Below are 24,274 nucleotides of genomic sequence, written 5' to 3' on the forward strand. Positions count from 1 at the left end.
CAGCGTGTACACATGTACATGAGGTGATGTGAGGGACACTTTATGCCCACTGGTCCACTGTTGCTGGTGCCCACATGAAATCTCAGCAGAAGCAGTTTGTTCCCACTGAACTTGGAGTAGTTTTTGAGAAAATGAACCTCCCTCTTTTCTTGGGAGAGTTGGGAGACTATGGTTGTGTATCGTATATGCAGTTAGACAGTTCAAGAGTTGGTTACTTTTCCCCCTTGCTTTTTTATTATTTGTTACAAAGGATAGCTTACTGGGCAGGAGGGGAAGGAATCTATTTGGAAATGAAGGTAATGTTAAAATCAAGATAGCAATAAAAATCAAAATTGGAAAGAGACAAATCATAGAATGTCAGAGCAGGAAAGCACCCTACAAAGTAGAATTAAAAATGCTAGCTATGAAAGGGACCTTACAGAACATCTAGTTTCACTTCCTCATTTGACAAAGAAACTGAGGGTACAGAGCAAGGAAGTGATGGACACAAGATCACAAATTAGCTGAGATTTTTCTTCTTGATTTGAGAACTCATGAATCAGCATAAATGTGCTTACCCTTTGGTAGAGGGGAAAAAAGAGTCCCAGAAAAGAATGTAAAAGGATTGGTCACCAAAACCCAATTTTATCTCTTTCACATTTTTGCCAAGAACTGTCTCTGTTCCCCATCCCTCCTCCTCAGGATCCAGAGTGATCTTCTGTTTCTAAGGCATGTTCCTTGCCTCTCCCCACTCCCAGAGGTAAAATATAGGTCCCTGAATTAAGGGATAGAAGGATCCTCAGGAGTCCTCTAGTCCAGCCATGTCATTTTACAGACAGAAAACTGAAGCTGGTGCCGGAGGTGGGGTGGTGGGGTGCCATGGTCATGCTTACACAGCAAGGAAGTAGAGGCAGACTGTGAACCCATTTCCTCTGAATCCAAATTCAATGCTCTAATAATAATAGCATTTTTATAGCATCTGCTTTGATTTAGAACAACCACCAGAATATCTAGCATTGATATAGTACCAAGCACAGACTCTGTGCTAAGAGCTTTACAAATAACTCATTTGATCTTCACAGCCTTGGGAGGTAGGTACTATTAGTATATGCATTTTACAGTTGAAGAAATTGAGGCAAACAGAGGTTAAGTGACTTGCCCAGGGTCACAGAGCTAGTAAATATCTGAGGTTAGATTTGAATTCAGGTGTTCTAGACTCCAGACCCCAGCCTGTCCAATCAGTTCACTAGCTATCTACTTCTTTCCACTAAGTACCTAAAGGCAAGAAGAATTGATGCTAGGGGCTCCAGCACTTTCCTAGACTGTGAACCTCTGCTAAGAACACAGAACACCTACTATTGTTGCCTTTGAGTTGCCTGTCAGAGCCACTGATGAGGAATGTGTTTCTAGAGGCGTCCCCACCGAATTTTAGGGATTCTTGTTACAGCAGTAGAGGGGTCACTGGGTATAGCCATATGATAAGCAAGTATCCTGACCTCTCCTTCCCCTCCCCTCCAGTTAGACAAAGGACTCAACCTGTTTTCAACCCCAGATCTCCCACCCTTTCCTCAGATAGAATTAGAGATCACCTACATTCACAGCTGTCATCTCTACCCAGACTAGTTTCTCTTTCCAGTCACTTGGGAGCCAACATAACCTTGGAACCATCCTTGACTCTTTCCCCCTCACTGCCTTTGTATCTAATCAGTTAACAAATCCTGTCAATTCTACTGCCACGTCATTTTTCATATCTGTCCCCTTCTCTGGATTTATACATTGGTCCACCAGTTTGTCTCTCACATGGGCTACAGTTTCCCTGCATCTGATCTCCCCTTTTTCTATTCTATCCAGACAACTGTGAAAGTGATCTTTCTAAGGCTCCAATATGACCGGGTCACCCCTTTCCACCTCTAAAATTTTCAGTGGCTCCTTACTGGCTTTTAGTTTATAAGAAAGTTTGCTCACCTGACATTCAAAGACCTCCAAAATCTGGACCCTCCCTACTTTTCCAGGCATATTCCATGATTTCTCTTCTTCATGTACTCCATATTCCAGCCAAACTAAACTACTAGTTTCCTAAGCACTATAGGCTCCATCTGTTAAAATCCTTCCCACCTTCCTTTAAGGACCAGCTCTGAAAATTACTTCTACCTTTACACATTCCCTGACTGTCTCTTCCCCCATCAAGTGAAAATGACATCTCCCTCCCCACTTTTTGTTTCTGATGCTTTAAAAAACTGAACATTGCTGTCATTTCCTACTATGATACCACAATAGAACCCTCCCTTATAAGAAAATTCAATGAAGCAGAGTGAAATAAGCCCAATCAAGAGAACAATGACTACACAACATTGCAAAAGAAAACAACTGTGCAAAACCTAAGAACTATGAATAATGCAATGACAAATAACTGATGATATAGCATGTTTCCCACCTCTTGGCCAGGAGAGGATGGACAAGAGATCCTGAGAGAGACATTTTCACATACAGCTAACATATTGATTTGTTTTGCTTGACTAGTCCCTCCCCCTCCCCCGTGGGGCACCGAGGGTTAAGTGATTTGCCCAGGGTCACACAGCTAGTAAGTGTCAAGTGTCTGAGGCCACATTTGAACTCTGGTCCTCCTGAATCCAGGTCTGGTGCTTTATCCACTGCACCACCTAGCTGCCCCACCACTTCAACCTTTTGCTTGACTATTTGCTATAAAATAGGTCATTTTTTTTCAGGAAGGGTAGTTGGGAGACCAGGGATAGGAGTAATACTAAAAAAAGAAAAAGAGCATCAATGAAACATTTTTAAAAATACAGAAAAAAGCAGAAGGAAGTTCAAAAGGGACACAAATAGGGCAATATTGGAGAACTACTAGATTAAATTCAGCATATAATTTGAAAAAAGGAAAAGAGAGAAAGTACAGTTACAAAAAACAAATACACTGACCAAGATTGATATAGATGCCTCATTCCACATCTGGAGTCTATCACCACTGTATAGATGGGAGGAACGTATGTTTCATCATTAGGCCTCTAAAAGTCAACACTGGCCATTGTATTGATCTGAGTTGTTTTGTCTTTAAGTGCCACCTCACTTTTTTTCACAACATTTTCCCAGGACTTCTCCTTTGTAGCTTTCCTACTCTGCCTTGTATTAGATTTATGAATGAAAAAAATGAATGAATGAAAAAGCACTTATTAAGCATGTACTGTGTGCAAGGCTCTGTTTATCTATCTGCTTGTCTTTCCCCCATTACAATAGAATCATAGAATGTCAAAATCAGAAGAGGCCTTTGAAATAATTTAATCCACCTTTCTCATTTTACAGATGAGGAAACTGAGGCCTAGAGAGGTGAAGTGATTTGTTCAAGGTCATAGATAATAAATAGAAGAATATAACTTGAACCCAGGATTGTTTTTACTCCAAGTAAAAACATGGGCATCTGGGTGGATAGAGCACTAGATCTGTAGTCAGGAAGATCTGTGTTCAAATCCTACCTCAGATACTTATTAGTTGTGTGACCCTGGCAAATCACTTTACCCTATTTGCCTCAGTTTCCTCATCTGTAAAATGAGCTGGAGAAGAAAATGGCAAACCACTCCAGTATCTTTCTTAAGAAATGGGGTCATACAAGTTGTGGTATACGAATACAATGGAATACTATTGTGCTGTAAGAAATGATGAGCAGGAAGAGTTCAGAGAAACCTGGAGGGTCTTATGTGAGCTGATGATGAGTGAGATGAGCAGAACCAGAAGAACATTGTACACAGTATCATCAACATTGAGTGTTGATCTACTGTGATGGACTATATTCTTCTCACCAATGCAATGGCACAAAAGAGTTCCAGGGAACTTGTGATGGAAGAGGATCTCCAAATCCAAGAAAAAAAAAAAAGAACTGCGGAGTATAGATACTGAATGAACCATACTATTTCTTATGTTTTTGATGCTGTTGTTTTTTTTCTATTTTGAGGTTTTTCATCATTGCTCTGATTTTTTCTCTTATAATATGACTAATGCAGAAATATGTTTAATGTTATTATGTGTATATATATATATATATATATATATATATATATATATATATATATAACTTATATCAGATTACCTGCTGTCTAGGGGAGGGGGGAGGGAGGGCAGGGAGGGAGAAAAATCTGAAATTGTAAAGCTTGTATATACAAAAGTTGAGAACTATCTTTACATGTAACGGAAAAAAAATAAAATACTTTATTAATTTAAAAAAAAAAGAAATGGGGTTATAGGGGGCAGCTAGGTGGCACAGTGGATAAAGCATTGGCCCTGGATTCAGGAGGACCTGAGTTAAAATCCAGCCTCAGATGTTTGACATTTACTAGCTGTGTTACCCTGGGCAAGTCATTTAACCCGCATTGCCCCGCAAAAACAAAAACAAAAAAAGAAATGGGGTCATAAACCGAAACAACCGAACAACAACAAATGTCACTTTAGTGATACACTTTACTATATCCAACTTGGATTTGGGTCTGTGTTATAGCTATCATTGCAGAAGGTACTGTCCAGACAGTTCTTTTGTCCTTAGACTGTGGCTAAGGGTTTGGGGGCTGACTGGGGTAGAGCACAGAACAGGCACTGTCACTGACCTGGAAGATTTTTTGATTGAAATTCTCTGCATCCTCTTTACGCAGCTGCCTCTCTTGGGAGAGCTGTTCTTGAAGGCCCCTGAGGCTCTCATGGGCTTCTGAGAGCACCAGTTGTAGTTCTTTGATCTGGGAAGTAATGATGATGATGTGATAAATAATAATGTCATATTTGTATAGCACTTTAAAGTGTACCAAGTGCTTTCCCAACAACAACTCTGTGAAGTAGGTACTGTAAATACCAATTTTTCAGTGGAAGAAACGGAGGCCCAGACAAAATCACAATGTTTAACTGGAGTCAAGCCCTGAGCCTCCAAGTGCCAATGCTCTCTTAGAACCAAGGCATACTACTCACTACACTTTTGCCATGAGGAACAGATTCAAAGCCCTGGTGAAGTCTTCCTTTCCTGGGAGATCCAGGGGAGTCAGGAGGGAGTAAAGTCAGAACCCCCCTTCTTTTATCCTTAAACATTCCCCACAGAATTGTCCTAGGAATACAGTGGTACCTCTGACCCCTTCTGTACAAAGGATATATGGTCATTCCCCCCTTTACTCCTTTCCCATTAGTCTATGTTTCACAGCACACCTGGCTCTAAGCCCATTTTCAGCTTTCTCCAGCCCAAAGTAAAGTGCTGTCCACTTTACTCACTCGGCAACTAATCATGAATGACTTTGTGTCACCTCTCATATTACAATTTCATACCTTATAAGCTTGTCTGGTCTCCCCAATTAGGCTGTAAGCCTCTTGAAAGTCAGGATCGGTGTGAAATCCCTTCTGTATCACTGTACACACACACACACACACACACATACCTGCACATATATACCCAATACCTAGCACAAAGCTGGAGCTCAACAAATATTGGTTGACCAATGAATCAATCAATATTTATTAAGCACCTACTATGTGCCAAGTATTGTCCAAAGTGCTGGGTACAAAAAGGGGCAAAAGACCTGCCCTAAAGGAGCTTATAATCAAATGGGGAGACAACATGCAAACAAATATATACAAAGCATGCCATATACAGGATAAATAGGAGATGATTAACAGAGTGAAGGCACTAGAATTAAAAAGGGTTGGGTAAGGCTTCCTATAGAAGGTGGGATTTCAGATGGGACTTAAAGGAAGTCAGGGAGGTCAGTAGTTGGAGTTGAGGAGGTATTGAGTAGCAGAGTGGCGTGGTCGGACCTGGGCTTTAGGAAAATCACTTTGGTGTCTGAGTGGAGGATGGATTGCAGTGGCAGGCCCACCAGCAGGCTATTGCAGTAATCCAGGCATGAAGTGATGGGAGCCTGTACCACAGTGGTGACAGTATCAGAGGGGAGGAGGGGACTAGTCAGGAGATGTTGCAAAGGTGAAATCTGCAGGCACCTAATTAATTGACTACAAACATGGCATCCATGTTGTTCTCTCTTTCAGCCTGTTGACCCCATCAGGAATTCAGGTGTTTTCAGTCTCAGTCTGGTTTTCTGTCCACTACACCATGCTGGAGCCCCATTAACATTTACAAACTGCCATCCTCAATAAATGCCTACGTCCCTAGCAGAGTGCCCTTAAGATATATGCCTGTTTGGATAGGCATCTGGGAGCCTGAATTGGCCTTCTAGGCCACCCTAGGAAATGATTACAGGTCTGAGGGCAAGGCCTACGGGGTGATTCTAGGACAGGTCCTGGGCAATTCCAGGGCACAAACCCAAGTGGCAACCAAACCAACCCCATGGTCACAGGATCATACGTCCAAAGCTGGAAGAGACCTCTGAAGCTAGTTAGTGGAGCCCTTTCATTTTTTATATGAAGAAAGAAAGACCCAGGGAGATGAAGGGACAGAGGAACAATAAGTGTCAGGTGATGATTTCACCCAACCTTCCCAGAGCAACGCAAGACCCCTGAACACCAGCCTGAGTCCTGAGAGATCCCTTAGGCTAGCTGTGAATTTTCCAGATCTCAACTTGCCTACCCATGGAAACCTCAAGGAGGCCTGCTGAGATTCATGATGAATTTGAGAAAGGCAGCATACTTGTAATATGTTGGGGGAAATGGGACAACCTGACACTCCTTCCTCACAAAATCCCTTACTTCCTTCAAGATGCAGCTCCAGAACTACCTCCATGAAGCCTTTCTTCATTCCCTCCCCCAACTGCTAGTGACTTCCCTTCCAAACTGCCTTTTATTTGAACTACTTTTAATTGACTGTGTACTTTATTCTCTATGTAACTATTTATGTTCTTGTCTCCTTCAGTAGAGTATAAGCTCCTTAATGGCAAGGGTTGCTTTATTCGTACACAGTGCTTATACATTGGAGGCCTTTGACAAATGCTTATTAATTGACTGACTTTGGGGACTGCTGCAGAATTTGCTCATATGAAGCCTAGCCTGCTTGTCCTGACTCACCCTATTCTAACCATTCCCAGGACCCCTGGCCCAGGCGCACCTCAGTGGCATAGGATTCATTGTCGTCAGCTTGATAAGTCTTGTAGCTCCGGGTGAGTTCAGGTTTAGGGTCCGGGTCGCTGCTAGTGCTGCAGAAGGCTTCCCTGGCCCGGGGCTCCCAGTCTGGCAGGTCTCTAAAGTCAAGCTGCATGCATGGGCAAACCAATGAGAACAAACGAAAAGAGCTGGGAGATCAAAGGGGTGAGGAGAATAACCCAGAAAAACAGAACAATGGGTATCCAAGAACAGCAAAAGCTACAAGATGAGGAAAGGAAGGAGAAGGTTCTCCAATATAGCTCAGGAAAGTGAAGAAAACAAGGTTAAAAAATGATGAGCAGGAAATTAGGGGACTGAGTTGTATGGGGGGAGGAGAGGAGGAAGAGGAGAAAGGAGAGAATGGAAAAAGGAGAGGGGGCAGGAGTATACAGACACTAATATGATCTCATGCAGAAGCAGGGGAAGGGAAACCAGGGCACAAGGAGGCATTACTCTCAGTAAATGACCCTCGAGCCCTCAACCCATCTTTCTCCAGGACACGTTAAAAGGGAAAGCCCCACTTCCTGCACCTTTGGTTTCCTTGATCTCTTTTGAGCTGCAAGGACTATATTCCATTTTCAACTGATCCCACTGCTTGTTTGGTTTAGCTCTGTTAAGACCTGTCACTCAGAGAAAGAGATGAGAAAATAGGCAATCTCTGTTCTCCTATTCATAATAATTGTAGTAATAATAATATTGTTTGTAGTATTATTACAAAATTAACTTATTTGTTTATTACTTCTATTATTTATAATAATAATGATAAAAGCTGACATTTACTTTAATCCTTGCAAAGCACTTTACATATATTTTCTCCTTTAAGCCTAACTACAACCCTGTGAGGTAGGTGTACTTGTTATCTTCATTTTACAGATTAGGAAACTGAGGCTCATAGAAATGAAGTGACTTGTGAAGGGTCACAGAACCAGTAAGGGTCTAACATAACATTTGAACCCAGATCTTCTTAACTTCAAGTCTAGTGTTCTATACATTATGCCTCTCTAGCAATGCTGTTTAGGGACAGGAAGAAAAGTATCTTTCCTCTCTACAGAATTAAGAGAACTAAGGCACTTTGGAGAGGAGACAGAGCAGCTGTTAACTTTGAGCTTTCCTGAGGTTGGTGTATCTATCTGTGGTCTAAGTGTTGGTGTCTGTGACTGTGTAGCTCAGACAATAGGGAAGTTGTGGTTCAGTGTGAATCTCACAGCTCTGTGGTTCAGTTGTGTGGAACAGGGGAGCAGGGAGTGTGGGTGGTGTATGTTATAATATGGTATGTCCTGTGTGTGTGTCTTAGGGAGTCTTAAGGGACAAAGACTGTGTCTGGGATCATGAGAACAGCACATAGGAAGGAAATAGAATCAGAAGGGACTTCAAGGGTCATCTTCTAGTTCCTTTGAGAGATGAGAAAACTAAGGCACAGAGAGAAGTAACTTGCCAAAGCTCATGCAGGCAGGAAGTAGCATTGCTGGCATTCAGACTCAAGGGCTCTAACTCCAGTCCTGTGTTCTTCCCTCTATACTGTGCCCCTCTGACTTTAAATTCCCCTCAATCCTATCATGGTGCCTAGTACAAACACATACATGCTTGCTGATTGACTGAATGAATAAATTCACTCAGTTATTCAATAAGCATTTATGATGTGTCAGGACTTTAATGGGCCCTGGGAAGTTGAGACAAAAATAAAACAGAACATGCCCTCTACTGAGAACAAATATACACATTTAAGTAAATGCAAAGTAACTTGGGTGGGGAATGGCAGAAGGACACCAGCAACTGGCCTAATGTAGAAAATGGTTCAATGGAAGAGAGGGATTAGAGAGGCAGGTGAGGAGGGAGGGAATTCCAGGCATAGAGGACATCCTGGACAAAGGCAGGTGGGAGATAAAAGGCTGTGCTTGGGGAACAAGTAGGCCAGTTTGGTTAGAACACAGAGTTCATGGAAAGGAGAAATATAATAAGCCTGGAAAGATGGGATTGAGCCAGATTTGGGGGGACTTAAAAGCCAAGCAAAAGAGTTTGAAATTTATGTTAGAGGCAACAAGGAGCTGCTGGAACTTCTTGAGCAGAATTCTGGTTGACGTGGTTAGACCTGAGCTTTAGGAAAATCTGTTTGGCAGCTTTATGGAGAATGGATTGGAGAGGAAAGAGGCTTGTAACAGGGAGACCAATCAGGAGGCTGTTACAATAACCCAAGCAAGAGATGATGAGAATCTGGACGAGGGTGGTGTCCCAGTGAAGTGAGAGAAGGAATGAATAGTATATACATGGTCCTCAGCCAAGATGACTTGCACTAACCAAAGCACTGCTGGGTATTAAAGTTATCTGCATTTGTCCCAAATCCCCAAACCAGGCAATCAACTCTATGAGGACAGGGCCCAGGTCTTAAAAATCATAGGTTCCTCCAAAGAATGTGAGTTTCTGTCTCTGTATCTTCAGCTACCTAGCACATATTAGTTGATTAATAAATGCTTCTGTTGAATGAATGAATATAATGAGCTGGCTGTTCTTGACATAGAGCTACTTAGAAAAACTACATGAATTGCTTCATACCACTAGAGCAGGGCTTCTTAACCCAGGGTCAGCGAGTCCTTTTTTTTTTTTTTTTAAGCTTGCTAATTAACTCTATTTTTATGCAATTGGTTTCCTTTATAATCCTGTGTGTTTTATTTTATGCATTTAAGAACATTATTCTGAGAGGTCTCCAGGCTTCACCAGATTACCAAAGAAATCTATGACACAAAAAGTTTAAGAAACCCTGCATTAGGGCATCCATGGCATAACGTTCCTGTCGTACCTCCTTCCTTCTTTTCTTTGCTTGTTCAGCCTTCAAGACCCAGCTTCTTCCTGGAGTCCACCTCTACTACTCTGCCCTCAAAAAACTTCTCTCAGATCTGAATTTCAGTTACATTTAGAGACTCATAACTTAACACTGGATCTTATCTTGTCTTATGCTTTTCTCTGAGTGACCCTTTGTTAGCCTCATCTTGCTGAAAAGTTATAAGTTCCCTGAGAGCACAAGTTTTGTGTTTGTGTAAATATTCCAATAGTATATGGTACCCTTCTGGGCAAAGAGTAAGGGCTCAATAAATGTCCATTGATCGATTCTCCCTGTGACCAGTTAGCTCAGCAGGTCAAGATGACAGGATTCAGCTTCTTATAGGCCTGAGACCTTGTTCCGTTCCTCAAAGTTACCATCTGGTCTTTGGCTAACTCTCTCACAAATGCATACCAGGATCACCAAAATGACCAGGGAACAGCTCGGCATTATCCAAAATGGCTAGTGCTGAGCATGGTGCTCTTCACCTGGAAGTGCTTTACAAATGTCTGCTTAATGAAATGGAATGCCAGGGCATTGTCCTGGAGAGGAGGATTTACTTCTTCCTTAAAATGAGTTTTTTCAAATGCTTTGAATGTTTAGTGGAACAGACCCCTCCTGAGGTACCAGGCATATGGTGGCCAGAGAAGCATGGAAGTTTAGGAAACTTTGGGTCCCCAGCTACAGAGCCTCCATGAAAAGGTTTCAGAAATCCAAGCACTGAGGAGGGTCTGCTGGCACTGATAGGACAAGCAAGGCTTCCCTGAATTAGTAAGGGCCTTAACCTAGCCCCTTCATTTTACTTCCTGAAACTTACCTCATTTCAGGCGTGTCTTTCCTAAACGTGCCATCCTTTCTGCTTTTCTGCCCTGATGCCACCCGGAATGCATTGCTCTCCCACTACCTGCTGCTATTCATACGCCTTCAACACCCAGCTCAAGCTCAACCTCTTTGATAAAACCTTCCTTCCAGAACTCTGCTAGCTTTCCATAACCTCTTTCTTCTCTGAACTGTCCATTAGCATGAAACAGTTGGCCAAGTATTCACTGCCTTGTCCCATTTCCAAATTATAACCAATATTTTAGTAATTAAACTCTTAGTTCTTCTAGGTGAAGACTACTACAGGGCAAAGCACAAAAGAGGTGCTCAGCGAGCAGGATCATGAGGGTTAAGAATTTGCACTAGAAGGGCCCTAAGATTAGCCCAAATCCTGTCATTTTACAGAGGATGTAACTAAGGCCCAGAGAGGGGAATGGACTTGCCTGGGGATATACCAGTAATAAGTCAAAGAACTGAATTTTGAGTCCAGGTATTCCCACTCCGAATCCAGTGCTCTTTCTACTGTATTACACGGACACTCATTGGTTATCTGAATGCCCACTTCAGATACTTGCAGCTTGGACAACATCCGTGCTATCAAATCATTGGTGGTATCAAAGAACAGTGCATACAGTATGTCACATCGCCCTGTAAAGGAATAGGAACGTGAAAGAGGGAGGCTGAATGTGAGTTGAAAAAGCAGAAAAGGTTAGCACGGCAAAGGAACCGGTAATCATAGTGAGGAATACTCCACCTGAGAGGAAGAAGAATGACCTTATTCTTACCTGGAAGTCAGAGCCATGCTCTTTGCCCAGAACTTCCTTGGAGGAGTCCTGAGCCCCGGGGGTTGGCAGAGAGGTTTCTGTAGACTCTTTCAGGGAGTCCCCAATGTTATCCACTTTCCTCATGAAGGTGTTCAGCTCCTGTTGCAGGAGCCCAAGCCTCATGAAGATAATGTTGATAAGTTTGGAATCACTGGGGCTCTCACTGTTATCCAGGGACTCATTCAACATGAGGTCTGCACAGTCATTGTCCAGGCATAGCTTGAGGCTGGATATGAAGCCATTGGCATCTGAAATTAATACATCGATAGCTTTGCTGACCAGGGCAGCCTGGTCCCTGATGCCAGGCAGAGCCTCCAGGTCTCTGGCTTTAAAGAGCTTGGTGAGGTGGGTGTCAGGCAGCTTTGTGACACCATTGTCCAGTGTCCGTTCAGGGTGGCCTAGGGTATCATTCTCTCCCCCAATGGGCACTTCTCTCCAGAGGGTAGTGGGGATACATTGGGCAGAATCCCCAGCCTCGGCATCCGTCTCAAGCATGGGCCGCATAGTCTGACAGGAAGCTAGGTCATAGCGCTGCAGGTTGGAGAGCAGGACCCGATTCTCATACTGCAACTTCTTTACCTTCCCACTGAGCTCACTGATCTGGATCTTGGCAGTGGCCAGCTCCTCCTGAGATGGCTCACTGATCACTGAGCAGCTGTCCTCTGACAAGGTGACGTCCAGGTCATGTTCCGACTTGTACTTGTTCAGCTCATTCATGAGAAGTTTGTTTTGGTCTTCCAACTCAGCAGAAGACCTCCTCAGGAGCTCGGCTTCCTCCTCCACAAATTGAAGGTGTCTCCGCAGCTCAGCCAGGCTCTCCCCAGATTCCCCCCCACAGTTTGTGGAAGAAAAAGCAAACCGTATATCAGGGCCAATGTAGTCCTTGTCGCCCTGCCCTTTGGTGTCTTCCATCTCTGCTCTCAGCCCCCGATTTTCAACCTCGAGCTCGACGATCCGGCGGCTCAAGATGTTGGCCTCTTCCTCGACAAGCTTTAGGTGTACCTTCAACTCAGCCTCGCGTGAATGAGGGGAGTCAGCCAGCTCCTCCACAGACAAGGAGCTGTCCAAGTCCCCATAGAGAGAGCGGTATTTGACCAGTTCTTCCTTCATACTGTCATTTTCCTTAGCTAATTTGGTGAGCTTCTTGCACATCAGGGCTGACTCTTCCTTGGCGAAGTGTAACTGACACTTCAGATCTGCATTGTCCTCCTAAGAGCCAAAAAACAGACACAGAATTAAGAAAGCATAAGCATGTTAACAGTAGAACCACATTTGGCTTGGTGGCACATGGCCTCAATGTCCTGAGCTGCCTGAACTGTGGGACCTAGGACATCTCACTTCCGCTCAGTTTTCTCATCTGTAAAATGGCTATAATAACATTCTGTGCCTTCCTTACAGGGTGGTTGGGGCAATTAAAAAAGACTTGGACAATTTGTTTGGTACTTTTCTAATGCTCCTTTGGGTTTATTTATCAAATGCGCAGGTTATCTCACACAGCTAGGATGTTTCCTCTTGGAACTCCTAGCTCCCTTCAAGGCTTTACTCATGCAATCTCCACCAGAAGCACTTTCCTAATTTCCCCAGGTGTTGGTTCTCCTGACCCCATCACCTTACATTTATCTTGTACATACTGTATATTTGCTTACCTGTGAACATGTTGCATCTCCCACCCTCACACCCAGTAGAATATCATCTTGGAGGGTAAGGACCATATTGCTTTTGTACAGTCAGTTCTATTATAATACATTTAAAAAAAAAACAACTTGTTCCAATGTGACAGATCTTTTTAAGGACATTTTGAGCATAATTTGAAACCATGAGAATAAAGAAAATTATAATACTTCACAACAGCTCACAAGCTGTAACTCTTTTGAGTCCTTCTTCCATAAGCAAACTTCACGTCTTTGTCAAGGTAATGAACCATATTTATTGTTTATCTTCTGGTGTAGTAGGAGCTTGTCTGAACTACTCATACCGCCCACCCCCTTCCACCATGACCAGTTTGTATACTTACTTGAATAGTTCAGGCATAAGCCAAGCAGAAGCCTAAGGCCACAGAAATGGCCATTATTTATTGGAGTACTTATGTATCTCATAACCATTTAACATGTATAAAATTGTGTTACTGGTTTCCATTAGGTTCTTATCTTTTTTTTTTTTATGGATCACTGATGAAGTTTTTGAGTGTTGTGTTCCTAACCCCATTTTCCCCATAAATTCACTGGTTTTTACTGCTTGGTTTTACATAGCTCATGGTTTTCTGGGAACATATATGTTGAATTATAGCAGAATTGACTGTATTTGTATCCTGAGTACATCAGACATAGTAGACACATGATAAATTATTAAATTATTAGCACTATTAAAAATCAAATTACTCCCAATATGCATGCCTAGTCCTAAATCTCTCCTGAAATCCACTCTGCTATCACTATTTGTAATAGATATCTTGACAGATCTTTTACATTTTTTCATTTCTTTGTTGTCCTCCTGCCAGTTTCATCCTTAAATGCTCTCATAGGATGACCTGACTTATCTGGGTCTCTCAAGGATGATCTGATTTGACTGAACATCTCATCATGCTTTCTATAAACTGTTTTCTTCCCTCAATCATATTTCATTATTTTACAAGGCAGCACTACTCATAATCTTCCATAATTCTTTAAGATTTTATAAACCAGCTTATATTCTAAATTGATGTGGTCCTTAGCTGCCATAGTTCTGTTCCTGATAAGATGACCATTTGCTTTTTCTGTCTGCTGACTGGGTAGTTTATAGGCCTTTATGACAACTTTGTGACAGCTTTTTTGGGTGGAGGAGAGAGTTAGGGAGAAACCTGTAATTTCATTTGTATTTCCAGTGAGGAAACTCCCCCCTGCAAAAGTAGATTGCTTCTTATTCTGTAACTTACAGCATCAAAAAGTTGCTTTGGTCAGTGAGAGGTTAAGTGTCTTGCTCAGGGTCACAAAGCCTGTGTGTCTCAGATGAGGAACTTAAACCTAGGTCTTCCTGACTTGGATGCCATCTCTTTATCTACATGCAACATGATTTTATGGCCAAAATCACATGGAGCCACTGGGACATCAACCCAGTTATATAACGGAAATGGTCCCTATAGGGGCAAGAGTATGGATGATGGGAAGAAAGGGAGGGGTAGAAGGTCTATGGGTCTGAATGAGGATGAAGAATAATTTAGGAGGAATGATGCAGGAGAGATCAAAGGGCAAGAAGGGAATTTCAGAGCTCAAGAGCAAGGAGAGAAGGTGTGGTCAAAGATGTGTCCTCTCTTGTGGCTGATTGAGGTGGAGCAAAGGTCAAAGTCTTGGGAATCAAGGAGGTGGATGGAAGGCAAGGGTGTTCAAGGGAACATCATATTTTCCTTTTTATGGCACTCAGGGAATCCTGGTTTCCTCTGGTGCACAGTTCATCCTTCTCCATTTTCGGTGACTCCTTTTTTCAATATCCCTTGATAAATTCAGCCAGTAACAGGGATAGGCTTTCAGGCCTTCCTCCCACAGCCACTTGGCAGCATCTGGTGCTGGTATCTATCTATAACACTTTGGCATGATCCTTATTGCTGTAATCTATTGGCCTCCAGTCATATAGCCTTTTTTTCTCAAGGAGCTTAGAACTTGCTTGGCTCAGACTTCCTTTCCAATCCAACCCCTTGCCTGTATGTTTAGGAACTTCAATATATAAATACCATGAAGTAGAGAGTATGAGAAAGGACTTGGATAAAGGGGAGTTCTCTAATGATAGAGCACAGGTTCCAGAGGATACCATGCAAGAAGAGGATGGAAAGCAGAAAATGACAGGAATGAGCTAGATAGTGAATGGGAAGTAGGAGTCAGGGAAGGGGGTTTTCAAAGCAGTGACTCTAAATCACAGGGATCAGGAAAGGAGAAGAAGATGTACATCTGCTTGTCATCAGATGGGGAAAGTACCTTCCCAAGATCTCAAAGTTTGCCAGGTGAGTGAGTGAGTTCCGCAGCTTTTCCCCTGTGGCCTCCACTATATGAGGCTAGTTTAGACTGTCAGTCAAACCTTATTGATTAAGAAATTGCAAATGAAAACTACTCTGAGGTACCACCTCACACCTGTCAGATTGGCTAATATGACAAAAAAGGGAAAATGACAAATGTTGGAGAAAATGTGGGAAACTTGGAACACCAATGTGTTGCTGGTGGAGTTCTGGAGAGCAATTTCGAACCATGCCCAAAAAGCTTTAAAACTGTGCATACCCTTAGACCCAGCAATACCACTACTAGGTCTATATCCCAAAGAGATCATGAAAAAGGAAAATGGACCCACATGTACAAAAATATTTATAGCAGCCTTTTTTGTGATAGCAAAGAATTGGAAATCTAGGGAAGGTCCATCAGTTGGGGAATGTGGTATATGAATGTGATGGTATACTATTATGCTGTAAGAAATGATGAGCATGCAGATTTCAGAAAAACCTGGAAAGACTTCATTGGACTGATACTAAGTGAAGGGAGCACAACCAGGAGAATATTGTACATAGTAACAGCAACATTATATGATGATCAACTGTGATAAACTTAGCTCTTCTCAGCAATACAATGATCCAAGACAATTCCAAAGGACTCATGGTAGAAAATGTACTCTACATCCAGAAAAAAGAACTGTGGAGTCTGAATGAAGATTGAGGCACCCTATTTTCAATTTTTTGTTTTTTATTTCTCATTGTTTTCCCCCTTTGTTCTGATTTTTCTTTCACAACATGACTAATGTGGAAATATATTTAACACAATTGTAATGTATAACCTATATCAGATTGCTGTATTGGGGTGGGGGGGCAAGGGAAGGAGAAACATTTGGAACTCAAAATCTTAAAAAAAGAATGTTGAAAATTATCTTTACATGTAACTGGGAAAAAATAAAATACTATTAAATGAAAAACAAAAAGACCTCATATTCCTGTTAGCAAAGGTAAAATCTCTGTAGCATCTGAAGTATGGAGCCTAAAGCACTCAGGACTCACTTCCTCCAGGAAGCTTTCCCAACAATCTTCTCTTCACAATATTAACTTCTCAGTTTTGCATTCCTAGGCCTTCAGCTACAGTTTGCACTACGACTATTTCTTTGCATTCCTAGTTGTTTCCTCTAAGTTTGTCATGTTATTAAAGGGTAAACATCTTGAGGTCAAGGCCCAAGTCTCAGATAAACAGGAGGACCTGTTTCAGGGACCGAGGAGAAATAGAGTAATTAAGCTAGGTAGTCATTCCATGCCTGGATTCTCTGGGCACCTTTGAAATTCCCCACATCTAGGCACTGCACCACTTGTGACTTCTCACTAGTGAATTTCATTGAACAAACATTTATTTAGCACCTACCATACATAAGCCCACATCCTTAATGCTAGTAATCTAAAGACAAAAAAAAAAAAAGCTAAAACGATCCTTAGCCTTAAGGAGTTTATAGTCTCCTGGGGGAAAACAGCACACTTACACAGATTAGTAAATAGTCCAAATCTTCTTTTATTTGCCCCAGGGCACCTAGAATACAGCAGGCACTTAAAATTGATCAATTAATCTATTTATCCAAGCAGCCTGAAGGTCATGAGCTCCTACCATTTAGTCACTCATCCTTTCATTCATTCAACTGCTATGTATGTTAAAAAATTCTGCCTATCCCAGAAAAAAAAATCTGGAAATATGTGTGTGGGTTGGCAGCAAAAGCAGCCCCAAGCTTCAGCCCATGATGACTTGAGGCATTCCCTCCAGAATTTTTTGGAACACAGAAGGACTGAAGGGTACAATGAAGGAACACTGGTTTTGGAGTCAGACCACTTGCTTGAACTTGTATCTGGATTTTACCACTTACAACATGACCTTAAGGAGTCATTCTTCTCTGAAATTGTTTACTCATATGTGAAACAAAGCGGTTGGGCTAACTGACTTCCAGGTTCTCTTCTGGTTCTAAATCTTAGGGACTCAGGAGCCTTAGGTTCTAGACCCATTCTTTTACTACCTTACAGTCTCTCAGGTCTCAGTTTCCTTATCTGTAATATGAAAAGCCTGGCTTGTAATTGTTCAGATTCCTCTTAATTCAGCCTCTCTAGGAATCAACATCTTTATATAACATGCCAAAGCCTCCTACCTGTCCTGGACCTCGTTGCATCCTTAGCATTGAGTCCGTAGGATCAGAGATAAGGGTTGAAATGATCCTTAGAAGTCATCTAGTCTAACCCCTTCCTTAAGGAATCCCCTATAGGAGATGAGGAAACTGAAGTCCAGAGAGGCCACACAAGTCACACAGGTAGTAAGTGATAGAGCCTGAATCTGAACCCAGGTCCTCTTATTCCAAATCCAAACTTTTTCCACTGCATGGGAATTTGAAAGTGTTAAGGAGTAATAAGTAGGGGGCTCATCTCCCCAGTAAGGATAATAGTGGAGGGGAAAAGGGACTCTCTGATTTGGGGAAAACTAAAGTGAAAAGCCTATTAACTCATCCGAGGAGGGACTAGCTAAGGAATAAAATTAGTGGAGGGCCATAGAGTAACCCTAGGGAAAGAGAAGATAAGTGAAAAGAATCTCAGAGAAGTATGTTTTATGCTTCCAGACCTTAGAAGCTATGAAGACTGTGACAGGACAAGATCCAAATGTGAACAGAAGCCTCAAAAGAAAATCTGGTTGGAAGGCATCAGTCCTGGCCTGCTGTCAGCTCTGAAAGTCAGAAATGAGTCAGTCAAAGCCCCAGTCCCATCCCTGACAATTAATTCAGGGCTCCCATATGCTAGTCACAACATGAAGCAGCCTGATAGAAATGAAAAACAATGATGCCTGAGAGTACAGCTTCATTGCTCCCCTTCTCAGGGCAGCTTCTAAGCATCTTTACATCTTAAATTAAAAAAAAAATTTTATTCATTGCAACAGCATCTATTGCATTTAAAAACTAGCAATGAATGTAAGAAATTTGTTACACCTGATGGGGCTATATCTTTATTTATGATTGAGTCATGCTGCATATTTTAATAATACAAAAACCAAAAATTAAAATGGTAATCATTCATAAACACATGGGTTCCTGGACTTTATAAGGATCCTCAGCCCACAGGATGGAAACCACTAGACTGGATGATGCCTAAGGTGCCTTCCATCTCAAGATCTTAGGAGTTACCTCATAGGCAATTGCGTCTACACAGAGAGATCAAGGGACGTGGTATTTTACAGGATCATGGAATTTAGAGCTAAAAGGGCCATGGGTCCACCCCCTTCATTGGACTGATAGGGAAAATGAGGCTCACAGAGAAATTATGTGACTTGAAGAGTATAATTCCTTTCACATATAATAACAACCCATTTCTATAGTACTTTACTGTAGTACAGTCATCTCCATCTTATAGATAATTGAGGCTCACATAATTTAAATAACTTGTCTCTGATCACATGGTTAGTAATTATCAGAGCTAAGGTCTTCTTTCATCAAGTCTGGGATTTGAATACAACAGTTTCTAGATTACTAACATGAATACAATGCACATGTTAATAATTTATAATATAATAATTTGTATTATTTAAATATACATGTGAACAATACCACTTAATATTTCCATATTTCTTTTGACTTTTCAAAGGGCTCCAGTGTCCCCTATCTCATTTAATCCTCACAACAACCCTGTGAGATAGACAGGATAGGGATTTTTATTGCTGTTCGGTCATTTCAGTAATGTTGGACTCTTTGTGACTCCATTTGGGGTTTTCTTGACAAAGATACTGGGATGGTTTGACATTTCCTTCTCCAGGTCATTTTACAGATGAAGAAACTGGAGCCAAGAGGGTTAAGTGACTGGCCCAGGGTCACACAGCTAGGAAGTATCTAAGGCTGGATTTGAATTGAGGAAGATGAATCTTCCTGACTCCAGGCCCAGGGCTCTATCCACTGAGCTATCTAGTTCCCCCAGGATAAGGATTATTACCCTCATTTTATCAATGAAGAAACTGAGGTACAAAGATGTCAGAGTCATATAATCGTATGGGTCAGTGTCATACATCAATTCAGTGACAGATCTAGAAACCAGATGTCTTGACAAATCAACAATTACATTTATTTATTTATTTATATAAATGCAACAAGTTATAGTAAATACAACAATAATTAAGACCTAGACCTTGCCCTAAAGAAATCTGTAATTTCACGTAGGCAACAACTTGATTTGTTACATCATGTGTCACATTATAGAGGAGATGTTGAACAAGGCAAGTTCTTTCTTCTAATCTCTCCTCTCTTCTGAAAACTTAGAGGCATCTTTTACTACTCAGCTGCCTGTGGCTTAGGATCAGAAACCCCAAGGCTTCCTCCTTTCCCCACCAAACATGACAGTGCTGTCTGTTTCCTCTCCCTCCTTTTTTTTTTTTTTTTTTTGCTTCCAAATTGAACAGCTGGCCAGGGATTATCCCAGTCATTAAAGGACCACCATGAAGGGAAAAGGCAACTGTTTGTATCTTGTTTGTCTCTCTCATATGGTACAGCCAACCTGACACTATAGCTATTTTAAAATCACTCTTAGTTCCCTTAAATAGACTCCGAGCTCCTTGAGGACCAGGCCATCCAAATCTGCTGCTTCCTTGTGGGTCCCATGATACCTAGCACATGACTTGGCATGTGGCGGGCCTCAAAAAATACATGTTGGATGTCTCTTAAGAACACAGGAGTTGGGGTTTTAGAGATGGGTGATCCTCTGAGTTCATTTAGAGCAGTGTTTCTGTGCCTCAGGTCCACAGGGTGCGTGGATAGATTTCAGGAGGTTTGTAAACTTAGATGGGGAACAAATTCCATCTTTATTTTCACTAACCTTTGGTTTCTCTTGTAATCCTATGTATTTATTCTATGCATTTAAGTATGGTATTCTGAGAAAGGGTCCCTAAGCTTTTACTAGAGTGCTCAAGGGGTCCATCCAGGACACACAAAAGGGTCAAGAATTCCTGGGTTAGAGCAACCTTCTTTTAGAGATGAGGAGATGGAAGCAGAGAGGATGATCTGCCCAAGGTCATGTGGCAGAGCTAGAAGATGAAACCAGGTCCTTCCCTTCCAAATCCAGTTATATTTTCGTAACAGAATTTACAGAATTAGAATTTTTTTCTTACAACTAAAAGCTGCAAAGCTCAACTTTCTCACTTTACAAAAGAGGATTAGTGAAAGGGACTGGTCCAAACTCACAGAGCTTTTAGTGACAGAGAAAGGACAACCCAGGTCTCCTGACTCTTACTTTAGTACTTACTACTAGACTGTGGGCGAACAAATGAATGTGTGAACAAACAAATGAACATTGAGCACCCACTGCATCTAGAACACTACGATGATTGTTATGGGGAAAATACAAATACCCCCAAACTCAACCCACTGTACTCCTAACAAAAGAACCCCTACTCTCAAATGAGTTTAGGCCAATGTACCCACAGCCAACTGCCTGCCATTTCTAAGCTGTGACCAATGGTGCAGCTGGGGGAGTACAAGGGGAAAGGAAGTGTACTGAATACAATGGTAGAAGGGATGCAGACAGGTCCATCTCCAGCTCAGGTCCCACCCCTTCATTGGTTTCACTGTCATGGTCCCCAGGAAGAAGGGGAAAGAAGAGAATAAACATTTATGTAGTGCCTACTATGTGCCAGCCATTGTGCTAAGCTCTATTACATTATTATCTCATGACCTCTGGGAGGTGGTTGCTTTTATTATTTACAGTTGAGGAAACTGAGGCAAACAGAAGTAAGTGTCTGAGGTTGGATTTTATCTCATGTCTTTTTGACTTCAGGACCAATTTAGCTGCCTCCAACCATGCTGAGGGAAGGGGTGGTCTTTTATTTCTCTGGCATCTCCCCTACCCTTTAACAATGTCCCAAACACAGTGGGTATTCAACAAATACCTTAAATATATTCATTTTAAAAATGAGTCTTAGGAACAGCTAGGTGGTGCAGTGGATAAAGCAATGGCTCGAGTCAGGAGTACCTGAATTCAAATCTGGCTTCAGACACTTACTAGTTGTGACTCTGGGCAAGAAACTTAACCCCAATTCCCTCCCTCCCCGCCCCCAAAAGTGAGTTTTAGTGGGAAAGACTTAGTCTTTCCCAGGACTTAGTCTCCTAAGCCTCTTTGGGGAGTGGGACAGATGAAAGGAATGCATTTGTGGCTAAGGAAAGACTGACACAAAGAAGAGAAAGAGAAAAGCTGGCAGAGGAGAGAATTTCACAAGCACACCTCTGCTATCAGGTTTTTAAATCATGCTTTCTTAGACTCTAAATAAATACCTGGACTGATGCCTTCTTTTCTGTTTTTCCAAGTGAACGAGTTCCTCTTTTCTTCAAGGAATGCTGGAAGGAGATAAAGAAGGAATATTGATAAAGCTCTCAGATTGTGAAATAGTATTTATGAAACATCCACAGATGGCCTGTTCTGGGCCAAACATACAATAGTCACCTCCCACCCTCCACAGCCTTGCCTTAAAAATCAGAGCATGTCAGAGCTAGAACACTGAATGTCACGACATAGAACACAGAATGTGGAAGCAGGAAGAGTCCTGGGAGATCAGTTTAGCATCCTTGTTTTACAGATGAGAAAACTGTGAGTCAGAGAAGAGAAGGATTTACCCAAAGTCATATAACCAGTGACTGGCAGAACCAGGAAGAGAACCTGGTAGTCTGTCATACCACATTGCCTCTATTCCAGCCAAATTACAGACACACACCTCCCAATACACAAAAATGGCGTTGTTCTTTGTGAAGAATTCTTGTTTTGTTTTGTTTTTTGGTAGAAGGGCAGGTTAACAGGCTGATTCAAGTCTTAGTCTGAAGGCAAGGAATTTGCAACACTCCATGAAGTGGAAGGGCTCACACACTGGTGGAAATAAGGATTTTTATACTGCCTGGCCAGGTGACTGAAAGTTGTGACATCTCAAGCCTTTCTTCTCTCATTTTTCCTACTTTGTTGCCTCTACTTTTTTTGTAAAATAAATTCTTAGCTTTTTATTCTTCTGTTTTTCATTATAGCATAATATTATTCTATAGCAGAGCTTTTTAAAAACTGTGGGTTGCAACCCCACATGGGGTCAATGATAACTGAATGTAGGGGTCGTAGAAAAATAATACTGGCAACAGTAAAAGGTTATGTATACGCTATTTTACATACCTCTTAACCGGGCGTCATGTAAATATTTCTTAGGAGAAAAGGAGTCATGAGTGGAAAATGTTTAAGCCCTGCTCTATAACGGTTTAGAGTTTACAAAGCATTTTCCTTATGAGAATCTTTTGTGCTTCATAATATAAGTATTATATCTCCTTTTACAGATGCAGAGGAAAACTCAAATGACCACATAGAGAGTAAGTGGCAGAGCCCATGCAAATCCATGTCTTTGAACTTTCAATCCAGCACCTTTCCCAGTTACATGTAAAACTGTAATATATACATTATTGGTCTTCAAAAACTATTTCAAAAGCCAGTCAGTTACTGGTGTTTGAATGATTAAGGCCTAAATTCAAAGTTCGAACTGGTAACAAAATAGCTCACTTTGCAAATTCAAACACGTTATCTACCCTCCTCTTCCTTCATGTAGGGTGGTCTATCCTCCAGTCTTGATTAAAAATAAAAACTCTGCCCTTACCCAGCTCTTCAGATTGACATAGGTACCTGTACCCTTCATACTCAATGAGCCCCCCTTTAAGTTTTAACAGGGCTCTCTCATGTTTTATAGACCATTCTATGAAGTGTGGAGAAACTCCCATCAATGGATTTGAGGGTACATTCAGAACTATGAGAGGCAATCATGAATTTCACCAGATTGCACTTTAGATGGAGGTAGGAGGGAGTTTGGGGGGAGACAGAGAGAGTAGGAGTTCAAAACCATTTGAATGAAATGAGAGCAAATGTCAGCAAAATAGTATGGAAGGCGTGCTGGGCCAGGAATCAGAAGAGCTATATGATTATTGCTAGCTACATGACCTCCAACACTTATTAGCTATATGACCTGTGGAAAGTCATGTTAATGGTCTATTAGCCTCAGTTTCCTCTTCTGTAATATGAAGATAATGACAGCTAGAATTTATATAGCAAGGCTTACAGAGCACATTACTAGTATTATCTAATTTGATCCCCCACCAACCCTGGGAGATAGGTGTTATTATTCTCCCCATTTTATAGATAAGGAAACTGAGACAGAAAGAAATTAAGTGACTTATCCAGGGTCACACAGTCAGGGTCAGAGGTTGGTTTTGAAGTCAGGTCTTTCTGCCTCAAAGTCCCAGGGCTCTAATTGCTTCCATCACCAGTTGTCCCAGTAATTCTTCTAGCACCTTCTTTATAAGTTATGGGAATGATGAAATGGAGAGATGCTTTAAAACACTGGAATAACTCAAAACAATATATTAATGCAGTTACTATTATTACATAACCCACACCGCCACCCACCCCATTTTCTTTATATCACTTTAGCCTCCCCCTGGGGCATGGTGGTTCAGTCAAGAGAGTGAGATGCGGTAGTGAAGGGAACTAGACCTGGGAGGCAGGAGGCTTGGGTGTCTGCACTTTCTCAGCTGTGTGGCCCTAAGCAAATCACTTAGCCTTGATGAGGCAGTGAATTGAGTACTGTTGGAGTTCTCCAAAGCAGCATTAAGTTAAAGGACGTTCCCAGGTCACACAGCCAACATCACTGACTTAACTGCAGGAGGACTGTGACTGAAGACAGCCCAACTCACCACACCATGATGCTGTCACATGACACTTTACTGCCCTGGACAAATTATTTACTCT

At 41.8% G+C, this 24,274-nt stretch overlaps 1 protein-coding gene across 1 annotated transcript in view; it reads right to left on the reverse strand.

Annotated features, from left to right (window-relative positions):
* Positions 1 to 24,274, reverse strand: part of SOGA1 (suppressor of glucose, autophagy associated 1) — a 131,421-nt gene that overhangs the window by 37,675 nt on the left and 69,472 nt on the right. Inside the window, 4 exon segments of the mRNA XM_043989423.1 lie at positions 4,590 to 4,715; positions 7,019 to 7,162; positions 11,473 to 12,720; positions 21,781 to 21,843. Coding sequence (XP_043845358.1) covers positions 4,590 to 4,715; positions 7,019 to 7,162; positions 11,473 to 12,720; positions 21,781 to 21,843 — 1,581 coding nt within the window.

The sequence above is a fragment of the Dromiciops gliroides genome, chromosome 2 (genome assembly GCF_019393635.1).
Source record: "Dromiciops gliroides isolate mDroGli1 chromosome 2, mDroGli1.pri, whole genome shotgun sequence".
NCBI classification, from domain to species: Eukaryota; Metazoa; Chordata; class Mammalia; order Microbiotheria; family Microbiotheriidae; genus Dromiciops; species Dromiciops gliroides.